General features: G+C 43.4%; 1 protein-coding gene across 1 annotated transcript in view; it reads left to right on the plus strand.

The window, feature by feature from the left end:
* Positions 1-17912, plus strand: part of LOC140483114 (synaptojanin-2-like) — a 240889-nt gene that overhangs the window by 102827 nt on the left and 120150 nt on the right. The window contains exon 7 of the mRNA XM_072581079.1: positions 9579-9675. Coding sequence (XP_072437180.1) covers positions 9579-9675 — 97 coding nt within the window. The remainder of the gene's footprint in view (positions 1-9578; positions 9676-17912) is intronic.

Here is a 17912-nt window from a genome sequence, read left to right on the forward strand (position 1 = left end):
GTCTGTGATAGGTAAGTTACTTGAGAAGATTCTGAGATAAGATATACATGCATTTGGAATGACAGGGTTTGATTAGGGATAGTCAACATGACTTTGTGTGTGGGAAATCATGCCTAACAAATTTGTTAGAGTTCTTTGAAGTGACCAGGAAAGTAGGGCAGGGCAGTAGACATAATCTATAAGAATTTCAGTAAGGCCTTTGATAAGGTTCCACATGGTCGGCTGCTCTGGAAGGTTAGATCACAAGGAATCCAGGAGGAACTGGCAAATTGGATGCACAATTGGCTTAAAGGAAGGAAGCCGAGGGTAATAATGGAAGGATGCTTGTCAGACTGGAAACCTCTAATGAGTGGAGTGCCTCAGGGGTCGGTGCTGGCCCCATTGTTGTTTGTTATCTTCATCAATGATTTGGATGAGAATGTACAAGGCATGATTAGTAAGTTTGTAGATAACATTAAAATAGGCAATATTGTGGACAGTGAGGAAGGTTTTCAGAAATTGCAGCTCGACCTTGATCAGCTGGGGAAGTTGGCCAAGAAATGGCAAATGGAGTTTAATATAGATAAGTGTGAGGCCTTGCTTTTTGGAAAGTCAAATCAAGGTAGGAGTTTCATGGTGAATGTTGAGGCCTTAAGGAGTGTAGTGGAACAAAGGGACCTTGGAGTGGAAGTGCACAGTTCTCTGAAAGTGGAGTCATAGGTAGGCAGGGCAGTGAAGAAGGCTTTTGGCACACTGGCCTTCATCAGTCAGGGCATTGAGTATAGAAAGTGGGATGTTATGTTGCAGTTGTACAGGATGTTGGTGAGGTCGCAATTGGAATATTGTGCTCAATTTTGTTCACCTTGTTAGTGGAAGGATGTTATTAAACTGGAAAGAGTACAGATGAAATTTGCAAGGATGTTGCCAGGACTCAACAGTATGAGTTCTAGTGAGAGGTGGGATAAGCTAGGACTTCTTTCTTTAGAGTTAGGAGACTTAAGGGGGAGCTTATAGAAATGTATGAGATCATGAGAGGAATGAATAGGGTAAATGCACTCAGTCTTTTTCCCAGGGTTGAGGACTAGACTGCATCGGTTTAAGGTGAGAGGGGAAAGAATAAAAGGAACCTGACTGGCAACGTTTACACAAAGGATGGTGAAACATGGGATGAGTTGCCAGTGGAAGTAAAGTTTGCTGCATTAACAACATTTAAAAGTCATCTGGACAAATACATGAATAGAGAAGGTTTAGAAGAATATGGGCTAAGTGCAGGGAAATGGGGTTAGCGTGGATGGATATTTTGGCTGGCATGAATGAGTTTGGTCCAAAGGGCCTGTGTCTGTGCTTTAAGACTCTCTGATTTTAGGTGGGACTAGTTTAGATTGCGGTTATGTTTGGCATGGACTGGTTGGACTGTCTCCCTGCTGTATGACTCTATGATTCCATAAGTGTGTCTTTTGCAGCGAATGCTGATGAGATATTTGGTGGCAGCTGAACCAAAGTTTCAAAGTAACTGTTTGTTTAAGGCACAAAATCATCCCATTTGCAATTATGTAGAATTAAAAAGGGGTGGGTGGAGATATTTGGAAAAGAGGTTAGTCTGTTAAATTGGAAAATTGCCCAGGAGCAAAACTTTGTGCACTTTGCAGTTTAAATATTTGGCTCTTGGCTGCATTGTTTTCTAGGTAAAGGTAAGAGTAATTGTTTAAGTATTCTAAAATCTGATTACCCCTAACAACTCCACATTCTCCACAGCTAGGGTTTTTCTCGCTTCCAGAAGTCTGCAGTTCGTATTCCTTGCTCTCTAGCAAATATTCTTGCCTCATATTTTCTAATTGCATGATTGTACAAGAGGACCGTTGAAAAAAATTCTCATGATATCAAAATTCCAAATGTAAAGTTGATTCTTGCAAATCGAATTTATTTCAGATAGCATTCATTATTCATCTCAATTGACTGACAAGTTGGTTAATTTAAACTCAAGAGGTGTTAAGCAGCATGGAAATACGCCCTTTGGACAAATTAGTGTGTGTCAACCAGGGTTCCTAAACTGAATGAATTCCATTTGTTCCTGTTTGGCCCATATCCCTTGAAACTTTTCCTATCTATGTTCCTGTCCAAATGTCTTTTAGCATTGACCACTTCCTCTGGCACTTCAATTTATATACGCACCACCCTCTGTGGGGAAAAAATTGCACCTCATGTCCTTATAAAATCTTTTTTCCTCTCACCTTTCAATCTATGCCCTCTAGTTTTGAACTCCTCCCTATCTTGGGTAAAGACCTTGGCTATTCACCTCATCTATACCCCTCACGATTTTATAAATCTTTGAGATCTCCCCTCAGGCTCCGATGTTCCAGAGAAAGAAGGCTTCAACCTAACCAACTTCTCCGTATAACTCAAACCTTCCAGTTTTGGCAACATCCTTGTAAATAATTTTTGCACCCTTTCCTGTTTAGTAACATTCTTCCTATAGCAGAGCGATGAGAATTGTATGCAGTAGTCCAAATGTGGCCTTACCAATGTCTTGAACAGCTGGAACATGACATCTGTACTCAGTGCTCTGACCAATGAAGGCAAGGATGCCAAATTGTCTATCGGTGATGATACTTTCAAGGAAATATATACTTGTACCCCTATGTCTCTCTGTTCAACAACACTCCCCAGGGCCCTGCCATTTACTGTCCAAGTCCTGCCCTAGTTTGTGTTACCAAAATGCAACACCTCACATTTATCTGAATCAAACTCCATCTGCCATTTCTCAGCCTACTGACCCAGTTGATCATGATCCCTTTGCAATCTGAGATAACCTTCTTCATTGTCCTCTAAAACACCAATTTTGGTGTCGCACACAAACTTATTGACATGCCTCCTATATTCTCATCCAAATCATTTATACAAATGGCACCCAGTTTAAAAACCAACCGTCTAGCATCACCCACTGTTTCCTACATTGATGCCAATTTTGTATCCAACAGGCTGGCTCTCCCTGGATTCCATGTGATCTAACGCTACCAATTTCATCTACCATGCAGTATCTTGTCAAAGGCCCTGTTAAAGTTTCTGTAGATAAAGTCTATCATGCTGTCATCTATCTTCTTGATCATCTTTTTAAAAAACTCAATCAAATTAGTAAGACATGATTTCCCGCACACAAAGCCATGCTGACTATCCTTAATCAGTACTTGCTTTTCCAAATGCATGTAAATCCTGTCTCTCAGAATCCACTCCAACAACTTCCCGCCACTGACATTAGGCTTACTGGTCTGCAGTTGCCAGTGTTTTCCTTGCAGTCTTTCTTAAATAATGGCACAACAATAGCCACCCTCTAGTCTACTGGCACTTCACTCGTGGCTGTTGATGGTACAAATTATCTCTGTAGGGGCCATGCAATTTCTTCCCTTGCTGCCCATAATGTCTTAGATCAGGTTCTGGGGATTTATCTACCTTTATGCATTTTAAGACATCCAGCACCTTCCCTTCTGCAATGCAGACTCTTTTCAAGACTTTACTATTTACTTCCCTGAGTTCTCTAGTTTCCATGCTTCATCCATGGTAAATGAGAAATATTTGTTTAGGATTTGACCCATCTACCTTGGCTCGAGATGAACTCACTTATCTTTAAGGGGCCTTAATCTCTCCATAGTTACTCTTTTGCCTTTAATATGCTTGTAGAATCTCTGGATTCTCCTTAACCTCATCTGGCAAAGATATTTTATGTCCCCTTTTTGCCCTCCTGATTTCCCTCTTAAGTGTACACCTGCAACCTCTATTCTCCTCAAAGGATTCACTTGATCCCAGCTGCCTCCTCTTTCTTGACCGAAGTCTCAATTTCTGGAGGCATCCAGCATTCCCTATTCCTACCAGCCTTGTCCCTCACACCAATAGGAAATGCTGGCTCTGAACACTTATTATCTCATTGATGAAAGCTTTCCACTTGCTAGACATCCCTTTATGGTGAACAGCCTCCCACAATTGACTTTTGAAACTTCCTGTTTAAAACCTTCAAAATTGGCCTCTCCCCGATTTAGAACTCTAACTTGTAGACCAGATCTATTCTCTTCATAACTATTTTAACACAAAGGGAATCATGGTTCCTGGTCCCAGAGAGCTCCCCCACTAAATACCCCAGTCATTTGCCCTGGCTTATTTCCCAAAAGTCTTGCCCCTTCTTTACATTCTCAAATTTTTTGATTGAGAAACTTGTCCTGAACACATTTAACAAATTCCTCTCCATCCAAGTCCTTAACACAGTCCCAGTCTATGTTTGAAAAGTTAAAATCCTGTACTGTTACAACCCTTCTTAAATCTATCTGTGATCTCCCTACATAATTGCTCATCAATTTCCTGCTGACTACTGGGGGAGACCTATTGTAAACTCCCACGAAAATAATCACCTCTTCTTATTTCTTAGCACCATCCATTTAGCTTCACTGGACAATCCCTCAGTAATATCCTTTCTAAGTACTGCCATGATGTTTTCCCTCATTAAAAAAATGACATTCCTCTCCTCTCTTGCTTCCCCTTCTATCCTTCCTAAGGCATCTGTAACGCGGAACATTAAGTTTCCTATCCCATCCCTCCCTCAGTCGTCTCTACAATAGCTATGAAATCCCAATCCAATGTACCCATCCATGCCCTGCGTTTATCTGTCTTCCCTGTCAGGCCTCTTGCGTGGAAATAAATTCAGTTTATTCATCAGTCTTCCCTTATTCCATGCATACTCTTGCCTTCCTTGTCTGTTTAACTTAATCCTCTGATCATCTTGTATGTCTCTATCAAATCCCCCCCCCTTAACCACCTTCTTTCCAATGAGAAAACACTCAAGTCTCTCAGCCTTTCCTCATAAGACTTTCCCTCCAGACCAGGCAACATCCTGGTAAATCTCCTCTGCACCTTTTCCAATGCTCCCACATCGTTTCTGTAATGGGGCGACCAGAACTGTACACGATATTCCAAGTGTGGCCGCACCAGCGTTCTGTATAGTTGCAGCATGATATTGCAGTTCCGGAACTCAATCCCAAAATCCCTAACACGCCGTATGCCTTCTTAACAGCACTATCCACCTGGGTGGCAACTTTCAGGGATCTATGCACATAGACTCCAAGATCCCTCTGCACATCCACATTACCAAGAATCTTTCCATCGACCCAGTACTCTGCCCTCCTGTTATTCTTCCCAAAGTGCATCACCTCACATTTATCTGCATTGAACTCCATTTATCACCTCTCAGCCCAATTCTGCAGTTTATCCACGTCCCCCTGCAACCCGTAACGTTCTTCCAAACTGTCCACTACTCCACCGACTTTAGTGTCGTCTGCAAATTTACTAATCTATCCACCTATGCCTGCGTCTAAGTCATTTATAAAAATGACAACCAGCAGTGGTCCCAAAACAGATCCTTGTGGAACACAACTAGTAACTGGACTCCAGACTGAATACTTTCCATCAACCATCACTCGCTGCCTTCTTCCAGAAAGCCAGTTTCTAATCCAAACTGCTAAATTACCCTCAATTCCATGCCTCTGCATTTTCTCCATTTTCTCCATCAGCCTACCATGTGGAACCTTATCATAGACTTTACTGAAGTCCAACTATACCATGTCAACTGCCCTACCCTCATCTACATGCTTGGTCACCTTCTCAAAAAAACTCAATGAGGTTTGTGAGACACGACCTGCCCTTGACGAAACCATGTTGACTATCTGAAATCAAATTGTTGCTTGCTAGATGATTATATATCTTATCTCTTATAATCCTTTCCAAAACCTTTCCTACAACAGAAGTAAGGCTCACTGGTCTATAATTATCTGGGTCATCTCTGCTGCCCTTCTTGAACAAGGGCACAACATTTGCAATCCTCCAGTCCTCAGGTATTAAACCTGTAGAAAATGACGACTCAAATTTCAAAGCCAAAGGCTCTGCTCTCTCCTCTCTAGCTTCCCAGAGAGTCCTCGGATAAATCCCATCTGGCCCAGGGGACTTTTCTACTTTCACTTCTCCTAGAATTGATAACATCTGTACGTAACTAACCTCAACCCTTTCTAGTCTAATATCTCGTACCTCATTCTTCTCCTCTACAATATTGTCCTTTGCCTAAGTGAACACCGATGAGAAATATTCATTTAGCACCTCTCTGATCTCTACAGGGTCCACACTCAACTTCCCACTTCTGTCTTTGACTGGTCCTATTCCTACCCTAATCATCCTTTTATTCCTCACATACCTATAGGAAGCTTTAGGTTTCTCTTTTATTCTATTTGCTAAAGACTGCTCGTGTCCTCTCTTTGCTCTTCTTAACTCTCTCTTTAAATCCTTCCTAGCTGATCTGTAACTCTCCATCATCTCATCTGTACCATCTTGCCTCATCAACACAAGTCTCCTTCTTCTTCTTAACAAGGGATGCAATTTCTGTCGTAAACCATCGTTCCCTTACCTTATCACTTCCTCCCTGCCTGACAAGGGCATACCTATCAAGGACACCCAATATCTGTTCCTTAAATCAGCTTTACATTTCTATTGTCCGCATCCCCTGCTTTTTGCTACCCTATTCTATGCGTCCTAATTCTTGTCTAATCGCATTATAATTGCCCTTGCCCCATCGATAACTTTTGACCTGTGGCATATACCGATCCCTTTCCATTGCTAAACTAAACGTAACTGAATTATGGTCATTCTCTCCAAAGTGCTCACCTACAACTATATCAAACATCTGGCCTGGTTCATTACCAAGCACGAGATCCAGTGTGGCCTCCCCGCTTGTCGGACCTTCGACATACTGTGTCAGGAAACCCTCCTGTACACATTGGACAAAAACTGATCCATCCAACGCACTAGAGCTATGACATTTCCAATCAATGTTGGGGAAGTTAAAGTCCCCCATAATGACCATCTTCTTCCTTTCACTCCTACCCAGAATAATGTTACTAATCCTCTCTTCAACCTCCCTGGAACTCTGCAGAGGCCAATAAAAAAAACTCCAAGCAGTGTGACCTCTCCTCTCCTGTTTCTAACCTCAGCCCACATTACCTCAGTAGATGAGTCCTCATCAAAAGTTCTGTCAGTCACCGTTATGCTATCTTTGACTAACAAGGCCACGCCTCCCCCTCTTTTACCGCCTCACCTGTTTTTAATGAAAGATCTTAACCCTGGAACCTGCAACATTCATTCCTCACCCTGCTCTATCCATGTCTTCAAAATGGCACAACATCAAAGTCCCAGATACCTATCCATGCTGCAAGCTCACCTACCTTATTTCGGATGCTTCTGGCGTTGAAGTTGACACACTTCAAACCACTTTGCTGTCTGCCAGCACATTACTGTGACCCTGAAATCCTGTCCCTGTCCTTCCTACTCTCATCCTCCTGTGCACTGCAGCTACACCTCCAGTTCCCATCTCCCTGCTGAGCTAGATTAAACCCACCCGAATATCACCAGCAAATTTCCCACCCAGGATATTAGTTCCCCTCTGGTTCAAGTGAAGACTGTCCTATTTGTAGAAGTCCCACCTTCCCCAGAATGAGCCCCAATTATCCAAAAACCTGAAACCCCTCCCTCCTGCACCATCCTTGCAGCCACATGTTTAGCTGATATCTCTCCTTATTCCTTGCCTCGCTATCATGTGACAAGGGTAACAAACCAGAGATAACAACTCTGTTTGTTCTAGCTCTCAACTTCCACCATAGCTCCTTGAAATCCTGCCTTACATCCCTATCTTCTTTCTACCTATGTCATTGGTACCTATTTGGACAACGACTTGAGACTGCTCACCCTCTCCCTTCAGAACCTCAAAGTTACGATCCAAGACAGCACAGACCCTTGCACCTGGGAGGCAACACACCAACTGCGAGTCTCATTCGTTCCCTACAAACCTATCTGAGCGTCTACCTATTGAGTCCCCAGTGACTAACACTCTCCTCCTTTCCCTCCTTCCCTTCTGTGCAACAGGGAAGGCTCTGTGTCAGAGACCTGGGCCCCACTGCGTGCTCCTGGTAAGTCGTCCCCCTCAACAGTATCCAAAACGTTATACATGTTTTTCAGGGGGACGACCACAGGGGATCCCTCCACTGACTGTTTTCTCCCCCTTCGAACAGTCACCCAACTCTCTCTCGCCCAGGAGTAACTACTTCCCTGTAACTTCTGTCTATCACAACCTCTGCCTCCCGAATGATCCGAAGTTCATCCAGCTCCCGCTCCAGTTCCCTAGCATGGTCTTGGAGGAACGAGAGTTGGGTGCACTTCCTGCAGATGTAGTTGGATGGGACACTATTAGCATCCCTGACCTCAACCGTCCTGCAGGAGGAACATTGCTCTCCCTGTACTGCCATCACTGCTAGTCCTCTAGTCACGAAGTATAAAAGAAGAGACACTTGCCTGATATGTCCCTGGTTTTTAAGGTTAGAGGAGGTGATTGAGTGGGAGGCCCTACAAAGGTAGGGTCTCGGGTTGAGAAGACACCGACTTATATAGCAGGACGGAAATAAAAATAAGAAGTCCCTCCTTTCCCAGAAACCTCTGCTCTCTGACTTCAACTTTAAAAGCACAAATCAATGACTCACTGCTCCCGACAGTCCCCTGGTGCAAGCTCCCGCCCTTCGAGTTGCTGCTGCCGCTGCCACTGAAAAACAGGTTGTGAAAGAGGATTCCAAACCTCTGTCATCCTTTGTGTGTAGAAGTGCTTCATCACGTCATTCCTGATCATTCCCTACTTTTTGGACTATGCCCCTGTGTTACAGAATCTTCAACCAGTGAAATAATTTATCTTTTGTCTATTCTGTCTTTTTCTGTTACTATTTTGAAGACTTCAATCAGATTATCCTTTAACCTTCTAAATTTCAGAGAAAATTTGTATAATCTCTCCTCATACTTCACCCCTGAAGTCCAGGCATCATCCTTATAAATCTAGGTTGTACACCTTCCAAGGCCAATGCATCCTTCATAAGGTATGATGCCAGATCTACTCACAGTCCTTGAAGTATCTTCATCTATGGTTATTCTTTTCCATTGCAGCAATAAACCTAATATTGTGATTACTGTTTCCATATTCTGCTTGCATTTCTCTTTTGTCTGATTCCTTCAAATTTCTGAGCAACTGTTTATTCTCGTGCCAATTGTTTCTCTGCCTTTAATATTGTTCCGCTCTGCTTCATCTTGGCTCCCTTTCCCCTTCCAAATTAGTTTAAGCTGCTTTTGGTGCACTGCTCTTAATTCAAGTAGGGCAGTGGGACATTTTATGCTAACCTTAGAGGGCTGATGATGTCTTGGTTTGAAATCTCAGGTAGAAAATGACTGCTGTGATAGTGCAGCATTTCCTCAGTATTGCACTGAAGTGTCAGACTAGATTCTGTGCTCAAGTTCTGAGGTTGGAATTGAATCCATAATATCCAAACTCGGAATGCTTCCATTGTGTGACAGCTGAAATTTATACAAAATGTATTTATAATGTACATTTATATCTATGATACACATGACTTTATGTATTTTTAAATATGAAAAATGAATATTAGATTATAATGCTTACTTTTGTATAGTATATATGCATAATTATTGCACCTGGCCATCTATGAAGTGAATAAAATGCATTGACTGTGATTTTGCAGGCATTTGATTTTGCTGAGACAGCAGTATGGGAGTCAAGTCATTGTTAACCTGCTAAGAATTAAAGGAGGAGAGGAGGTTCTTAGCAGGGCTTTTAAGGTAGGGATGTCATCAGTGAAAACTTTGTCTGAAACATTTTGTATGCACTGTAGAGATGTGGATTGTTTAGTGAGTTAGTCACTATCTCACTGCAGAATCTCAACGGTCTATAACTTTTGGAAATTGAATTTAAACCTGAATTTAAATTTGGGTAGGGAAAAATACGGCATGAAATTATTTGCCAAGAAGGCTTGGTGAACTGCCATTCGGCTTCAAGTCATGGGTTTGACCCGATTCCATTGTGTGGGAGTTCCAGTTGAAAAAGGCACATTGTTCTTGACATAAAAGCAAAATAGGACAGACACAAATTCCATGAAAACAGGATATTCAGATAATATGGAACAGATTTGGTAGCAACTGTGGAAAGAGAAAGAGACTAAACATTTCAAGTCAATGACTAAGCTAGCCTAAAGAGAGAGCGACACATTTGTGGCTAAACAAGGAAGTTAAGTATAAAAGAAGTTGATTAAATTTGAAAGAAAAAGCATGTAAGGAAGGAAAACAAAATAGAATTCAGCAAAAGAGGTCTAAAAAAGTTGCAACATTGGGTAGAATAATTGTAGATTAGGAAAGAGGAAGTTAGAATTTGATATTTCTAAAATTGTAAAAAGTGGGGGGAACATTATGTGGTCCTTTTGAAAAGGTGGTGTTTTTTCAGTGCTTGGATGTCTGTAAACAGTTTTAAAGTTTGCAGCAACAGAGAGCACTTGAACTGAAACATTTGTATTGAAAAACCATACAGTTAGCAGGCCAAGCAACAACTTTTATCAAGGTAACAGGTTTTAAATTTAGCCAATCACCTTAAGTTAGGCCCTTACATACCAAGCACCTATTAAATTTAAATCTGATGGTTTTGACAAGATAGGACCAATCCTATATGTCAACAAGGGTATAAAAGAGAGGGGCAGTTAGACAAAGACCCCAGAGCTGACTGTCATCACCTGAGCTACCAGCCCTCCATTCTAGAGAGAGAAATTAGCTCTCAGTCATCTATGCATTCGAGAAAGCGTCATCTAAAATGTAACAGTACCAATGACAGCGAAAGAGTTACTGACAAGAATCAACAGAAGAAGGCACATAATTTTCCGAAAGACACACAACCTAGCTGTAATTGTGAGAGAATAAATTCTATTTTTTTCATATATGAGTGGGACTGGTATTTATTGGAACAGCATGCCATTAGAATCTTGCCTTATTTGGGAATAGTTCGTAGTTAGAAGGGTTTTATTCTGTTTGTTAATAATTTAGTTAATTCACTGTTAGATTTAGATAAATAAATAGTTACTTGTTAATTTTAAAGTGAGTGTCAGGGATTTATTTCTATTTAACCAGGAAGTTGCTGGAGAGCAGGTTACACCACCTTTCACACTCTTTTTACTGATTATAGGGCGAGATGTTCCTCTTTGGAGAGAGAAAGTAATCTACGAGGCCAAATTAACAAGGAATATAAAAACTGACAGTAAGAGCTTCTTTAAATATATAAAAAGAAATAGAAAAGGTCAAAATGAACATAAGCCCTTTAGAGCTAGAATCTAGGGAAATAGTTTTGGGGAATGAGAAAATGGATATTTTGTACCCATCTGATATGATAGAAAATACTTGGACCATCTCAGTAAATATAAAAACATAGGGGAGGAATTATTTTCTCAACATCACTTGAGAAATAGTAATGAGACAAACTAATGGGGCTAAAGGTAGGTAAGTGTCCTGATCCTGATGGCTTGCACTCGAGGATCTGAAAAGAGGTAGCCACAGAGTAACATTGTTGTTACATTCTAAAAATCTTTGGATCTTGGAGAAATACCTGAGGATTGGAAAAGTGTCATGTGACACCTAAATTCAATAAAGGAGAAACGTAAGGGAAAAAGTGCATAACTGTAGGCTGATTAGCCTAACATCTATTGTTGGAATTATTATGGAGGAAATGATAGCTGCAGATTTGGGAAATCATTAATCAAGCAGAGTCAGCATAGCTTCATAAAAGGGAAATCATATCTGACTAATTTATTATTATTTTTCAAGGAAGTCTCAACCAAAGTGGACTGAGGGGAACCAATACATATGTTGTATTTGGACTTCCAGAAGGCGTTCAACAAGATGTCTCACAAAAGGTTGAGTGATAGGGTGTTAGAGGCAGTATAGGCATGGATGGAGAATTGGCTGATGGGCAGGAAACATCAGTGGGGATAGGGTTTTTTTAGCTTGGCACTCTGTAACCTTTCCTGATGAAGGGCTTATGCCTGAAACGTTGACTCTTCTGCTCTTTGCATACTGCCTGACTAGCTGTGCTTTTCCAGCGCCACACTTTTCGACCCTGACCAGGTGGGGTTCCACAGAGATCCGTGTTGGGACTGCATTTGTTTACAACATATTATTGACTTGGAGGAAGGAAGCAAATGTACAATAGCCAGATTTGCAGATGATATAAAAATTGGTGGATAGGCAAGTTGCGAGAAGAATATAAACAGTTTACGAGGATAGATTGATATTTGAAAATTTCATAGAATCACTACAGTGTGGAACCAGGCCATTGGACTCAACAAGTTCACACTGAATCTACGAAAAGCATTCCATCTGGAATGGTTGGACCTTTACACCGCTGAGGCTAAACGCCAGCTTGCGGACACCTCCTCCTACTGCCCCCTTGACCATGACCTCACCTCCCACCACCAAACTATCATCTCCCAGACCATCCATAACCTCATCACCTCAGGGAATCTCCCATCCACCGCCTCCAACCTCATAGTCCCACAACCCCGCACCGCCCGTTTCTACCTCCTGCCCAAAATCCACAAACCTGACTGCCCCGGCCGACCCATTGTCTCAGCCTGCTCCTGCCCCACCGAACTCATCTCTGCATAACTCGCCACGATCCTGTCCCCCTTAGTCCAAGAACTCCCCACCTACGTTCGGGACACCACCCACGCTCTCCACCTCCTCCATGATTTTCGCTTCCCTGGTCCCCAACGCCTTATCTTCACCATGGACATCCAGTCCCTGTACACCTCCATCCCCCATCACGAAGAACTTAAAACCCTCCGCTTCTTCCTTTCCCACTGTACCAACCAGTACCCTTCCACTGACACCCTCCTTCGACTGACTGAACTGATCCTCACCCTGAACAACTTCTCTTTCCAATCCTCCCACTTCCTCCAAACCAAAGGAGTAGCCATGGGCACCCGCATGGGCCCCAGCTATGCCTGCCTCTTCATAGGATATGTGGAACAGTCCATCTTCCGCAGCTACACTGGCACCACCCCCCACCTTTTCCTCGGCTACATCGATGACTGTATTGGCGCTACCTTGTGCTCCCACGAGGAGGTTGAATAGTTCATCCACTTTACCAACACCTTCCACCCTGACCTCAAATTCACCTGGACCCTCTCAGACTCCTCCCTCCCCTTCCTAGACCTTTCCATTTCTATCTCGGGCGACCAAATCAACACGGACATTTACTATAAACCGACCGACTCCCACAGCTACCTAGACTACACCTCCTCCCACCCTGCCCCCTGTAAAAACGCCATCCGATATTCCCAATTCCTTCGTCCCCGCCGCATCTGCTCCCAGGAGGACCAGTTCCAATACCATACAACCCAGATGGCCTCCTTCTTCAAAGACCGCAATTTCCCCCCAGACGTGATCAACGATGCCCTCTACCACATCTCCTCCACTTCCCGGTCCTCTGCCCTTGAGCCCCGCCCCTCCAATTACCACCAGGACAGAACCCCACTGGTCCTCACCTACCACCCCACCAATCTCCATATACACCGTATCATCCGTCGTCATTTCCGCCAACTCCAAACGGACCCCACCACCAGGGATATATTTCTCTCCCCTCCCCTGTCAGCGTTCCGAAAAGACCACTCCCTCCATAACTCCCTCGTCAGGTCCACACCCCCCCACCAACCCAACCTCCACTCCCGGCACCTTCCCCTGCAACCGCAAGAAATGCAAAACTTGCGCCCACACCTCCCCCCTTACTTCCCTTCAAGGCCCCAAGGGATACTTCCATATCCGCCACAAATTCACCTGCACCTCCACACACATCATTTGCTGCACCCGATGTGGCCTCCTCTATATTGGGGAGACAGGCCGCCTACTTGCGGAACGTTTCATAGAACACCTCTGGGACACCCGGACCAACCAACCCAAACACCCTGTAGGTAAACACTTCAACTCCCCCTCCCACTCCACCAAGGACATGCAGGTCCTTGGACTCCTCCATCGCCAGACCATAGCAACACAACGGTTGGAGGAAGAGCGCCTCATCTTCTGCCTAGGAACCCTCCAACCACAAGGGATGAACTCAGATTTCTCCAGTTTCCTCATTCCCCTCCCCCACCTTGTCTCAGTCAAATCCCTTGAACTCAACACCGCCTTCCTAACCTGCAATCTTCTTACTGACCTCTCTGGCCTATCACCCTCACCTTGACCTCCTTCAACCTATCGCATTTCCAACGTCTCTCCCCCAAGTCCCTCCTCCCCACCTTTTATCTTAGCCTGCTGGACACGCTTTCCTCATTCCTGAAGAAGGGCTCATGCCCGAAACGTCGATTCTCCTGCTCCTTGGATGCTGCCTGACCTGCTGCGCATTTTCAGCTCTGATCTCCAGCATTTGCAGTCCTCACTTTCCCCTCCATATAATATTATCTGGGCCTCTGAATTAACAGCCCACCAGCAATAATACCACAAGGCATCTCCTCTCCCTATTGGAGGGATTGTTTGATCACCTTCAATGACAAGATCTACAAACAAATCAATGGGGCACCTATGGGATCACAATATCAGAATTTTTAACAGAAGCAGTTATGCAGAGGTTAGAATGAACAGCCCTTCCCATCATCTAGCCCAACCTTTGAGTCCGCTATGTGATGACACCTTTGTCATCATGAAATGCATCAAATTAGAAGAAACTCACAAACACACAAACAACATCCTTACTGGTCTAAAGTTCACCAAAGAGGAAGAAAACACAACTTGACTCCCCTTCCTAGATGTCACAGTAGAAAGAAAAGCCAACAGAGAGCTGCAGACCAGCTCTACACACAGCTCTACAGACAGGAAAGCTCTACACACTGAATAGATGCTCAACAATAGAAACAATCATCCCAACACCGACAAGTGGAACTGCATCAGAACATTACTTAAATGAGCCACAACACACTGCAGCACCCAGGAACTACCGAGAAGCTGAAGAAAAGCCTACACAACGTATTCAGGATCAACAGATACCCGATATGCACTGTCTGCCAATTCCTGCACAACAGACATAAACAAGAAGACACAACATGCCCAGAGACTCTAGCCACCCTGCCATACATCAAAGACATCTCGGAGATGACAGCCAGACTACTCCAGCCCACAAACTTACCACCACACTGAAACAGCTCCTGATGAATTTAAAGGACCCCATACCAACAACCAGCAGAACAAACATCATATACAAAATATCCTGCAAGAACTGCAACAAACATTATATTGGACAGATGGGCAGGAAACTAGCCACCAGAATACATGAGCACCAACTAGTCAACAAAAGACATGACCAACTATCATTGGTATTCATGCACACAGAAGAAGAGGGACACTAGTTCGACTGGAACAATACATCTATCCTGGAACAGGCTAAACAAAGACATGCACGTATCTGACAACATCCTGGAAAATCTCTTCTGAACCCTCTCCAGCTTGATAATATCCTTCATATAACTGGGTGACTAGAACAGGACATGGTATTCCAGAAGAGGCCTCACCAATCTCCTATACAACCTTAATATGACTTCCCAACTCCTTTACTCAAAGGACTAGCCATTTGGATACAGAAATGGCTCGAAGGTAGAAGAGAAAGGGTGGTGGAGCAGGGTTGCTTTTCAGACTGGAGGCTTTGTGACCAGTGGTGTGCCACAAGGATCAGTGCTGGGTCCACTGCTTTTCGTGATGTATATAAATGATTTGGATGTGAACATAGGAGGTATCTCTCCCATGTCCTGGGGTTCAACACCAGGACTACCTCCTTGATCTTTAAGGGGCCTTACCCTCTCTCCAGTTACCCTCTTCCTCTTAGTGTAGTTGTAGAATCAATTTTGATTATCCTTTACCTTATCTGCTCATGCTACCTGTATCCCCTGTTTGCCTTCCTAAGAATGCCTCTACACTTGATATTGATTAAGAGATTCAATTGAACCAGTTTGTGTATATCCACCTCCATCCACCATGTCTACTTCCATCTAGAATGTAAGAACTCAGAGCAAGAGTAGACTATCTGGCCCTTCGAGTCTGCTTTGCAATTTCAATAAGTTCATAGCTGATCTTTTCGTGTCCTCAGCTTCATCTACCCGCTCTCTGACCATAACCCCTAATTCCTTTATTGTTTTAAAAAAGTCTATCTTAGCTTTAAAAACGTTCACTAAATTAGTGTCAACTACACCCCTGGGCAGGGAATTCTATCGATTCACAACTCTCTGGGTGAAGGTGTTCCTTCTCAACTCAGTCCTAAATCTGCTCCGCCTAATTTTGAGGCTATGCCCTCTTGTCCTAGTTTCACCTGCCAGTGGACACATTTTCTCCATTGCTATCTTATCTATTCCCTTTGTAATTTTATATATTTCTATAAGATCCTACCTCATTCTTCTAAATTACAATGAATATAATCCTAGTCTCCTCGGTGTCTCCTCGTAAGCCAACCCCCTCAGCTCCAGAATCAACCTAGTGTACCTCCTCTGGAGACCAAAACTGCACGCACTACTCCAGGTGTGGCCTTGTCAGCACTCTGCTGCAACACAATTTCCCTACTTTTAAATTCAATCCCTTTAGCAATAGGAAAAAAAATTATTTGCATTGCTATTTATTCATTGGATCTGCAGACCAACCTTCTGTGATTCATGCACAAGGACACCCAGGTCCCTCTGCACAGCAGCAGCTGCAACTTTTTATCATTCAAGTAATAGCCATTTATTACTGTTACTCCTACCAAAATGAATGACTTCATATTTATTAATATTGTATTCCGTCTGCCAGACCTTTGCCCACATACTTAATTTATCTATGTTCCTCTGCAAAGTTTCACAGTCCTCTGTACATTTTGCTCTGCCCGCTCGTCTTAGTGTCATCTGCAAACTTTGACACACTACATGTGGTCCCCAACTCCAAACCATCTATATAAATTGTGAATAGCCAACCAGAATAGTTGGTTATTTATCCCCACTCTCTTTGTTTCCTGTTAGTCAACCAATCCTCTATCCATGCTAATACTTTACCAGTAATGCTGTGCATGTTTATCTTATGCAGCAGCCTGTTCATAGAATGATATCATAGAATCCCTATAGTGTGGAAACCAGCCCTCTGGCCCAACAAGTCCACACTGACCCTGTAAAGAGTATCCCACCCAAACCTATTCCTCTATATTTACCACTGACTAATGCACCCAACCCACACATCCCTGAACACTGAGCAATTTAGCATGGCCAATTCACCTAACCTACACATCTTTGGATTGTGGGAGGAAACCCACACAGACACAGGGAGAATATGCAAACTCCACACAGACAGTCACCCGAGGCTGGGGTCAAACCCATGTCCCTGAGCCAGCAGTGCTAACCGCTGAGCCAGTGTGCCAGTATAGTCCAGCACCTTGTCGAAGGCCTTTTGGAAGTCTAGATACAACACATCTACCTGGTCCCCATTGTCCACTGTGCTCGTACTGTCTTCATAGAATTCCAAAAGATTAGTTTAGCATGACCTGCCTTTCATGAACCCATGCAGCGTCTGCCCAATGGGACAATTTCTATCTAAATGCCTTGCTATTTCATCCTTGATAAACTTCAGCATCTCCCCCACTACGCAGGTTAAGCTAACCGGTCTATAATTACTCATCTTTTGTCTACCACCCATTTTAAACAGTGGCATGACATTTGCTGTTTTCCAATCTGCTGGAACTACGCCACAGTTCAGTGAATTTTGGAAAATGACCACAAGTGCACTTGCTATTTCTCCCACCATATCTAGAAGGATAAGGATAAGAGAAACACAGGAACACCATCTTGCAAGTTCCCCTCCAAGCCAGTCATCATGCTGATTTGGAAGTATATTGCCTCCTTTCACTGTCACTGGGGGAGCATCCTGGAATTCCCACCTTGTCGGCATTGTGGGTCAACTCACAGGTGGACTTTCAGCAGTTCAAGAAGGCACTTCACCACCACCTTCTCAAGGGCAACTAGGAATGGACAATAAGTGCT

Source organism: Chiloscyllium punctatum, chromosome 11 (genome assembly GCF_047496795.1).
Source record: "Chiloscyllium punctatum isolate Juve2018m chromosome 11, sChiPun1.3, whole genome shotgun sequence".
Taxonomy (NCBI): domain Eukaryota; kingdom Metazoa; phylum Chordata; class Chondrichthyes; order Orectolobiformes; family Hemiscylliidae; genus Chiloscyllium; species Chiloscyllium punctatum.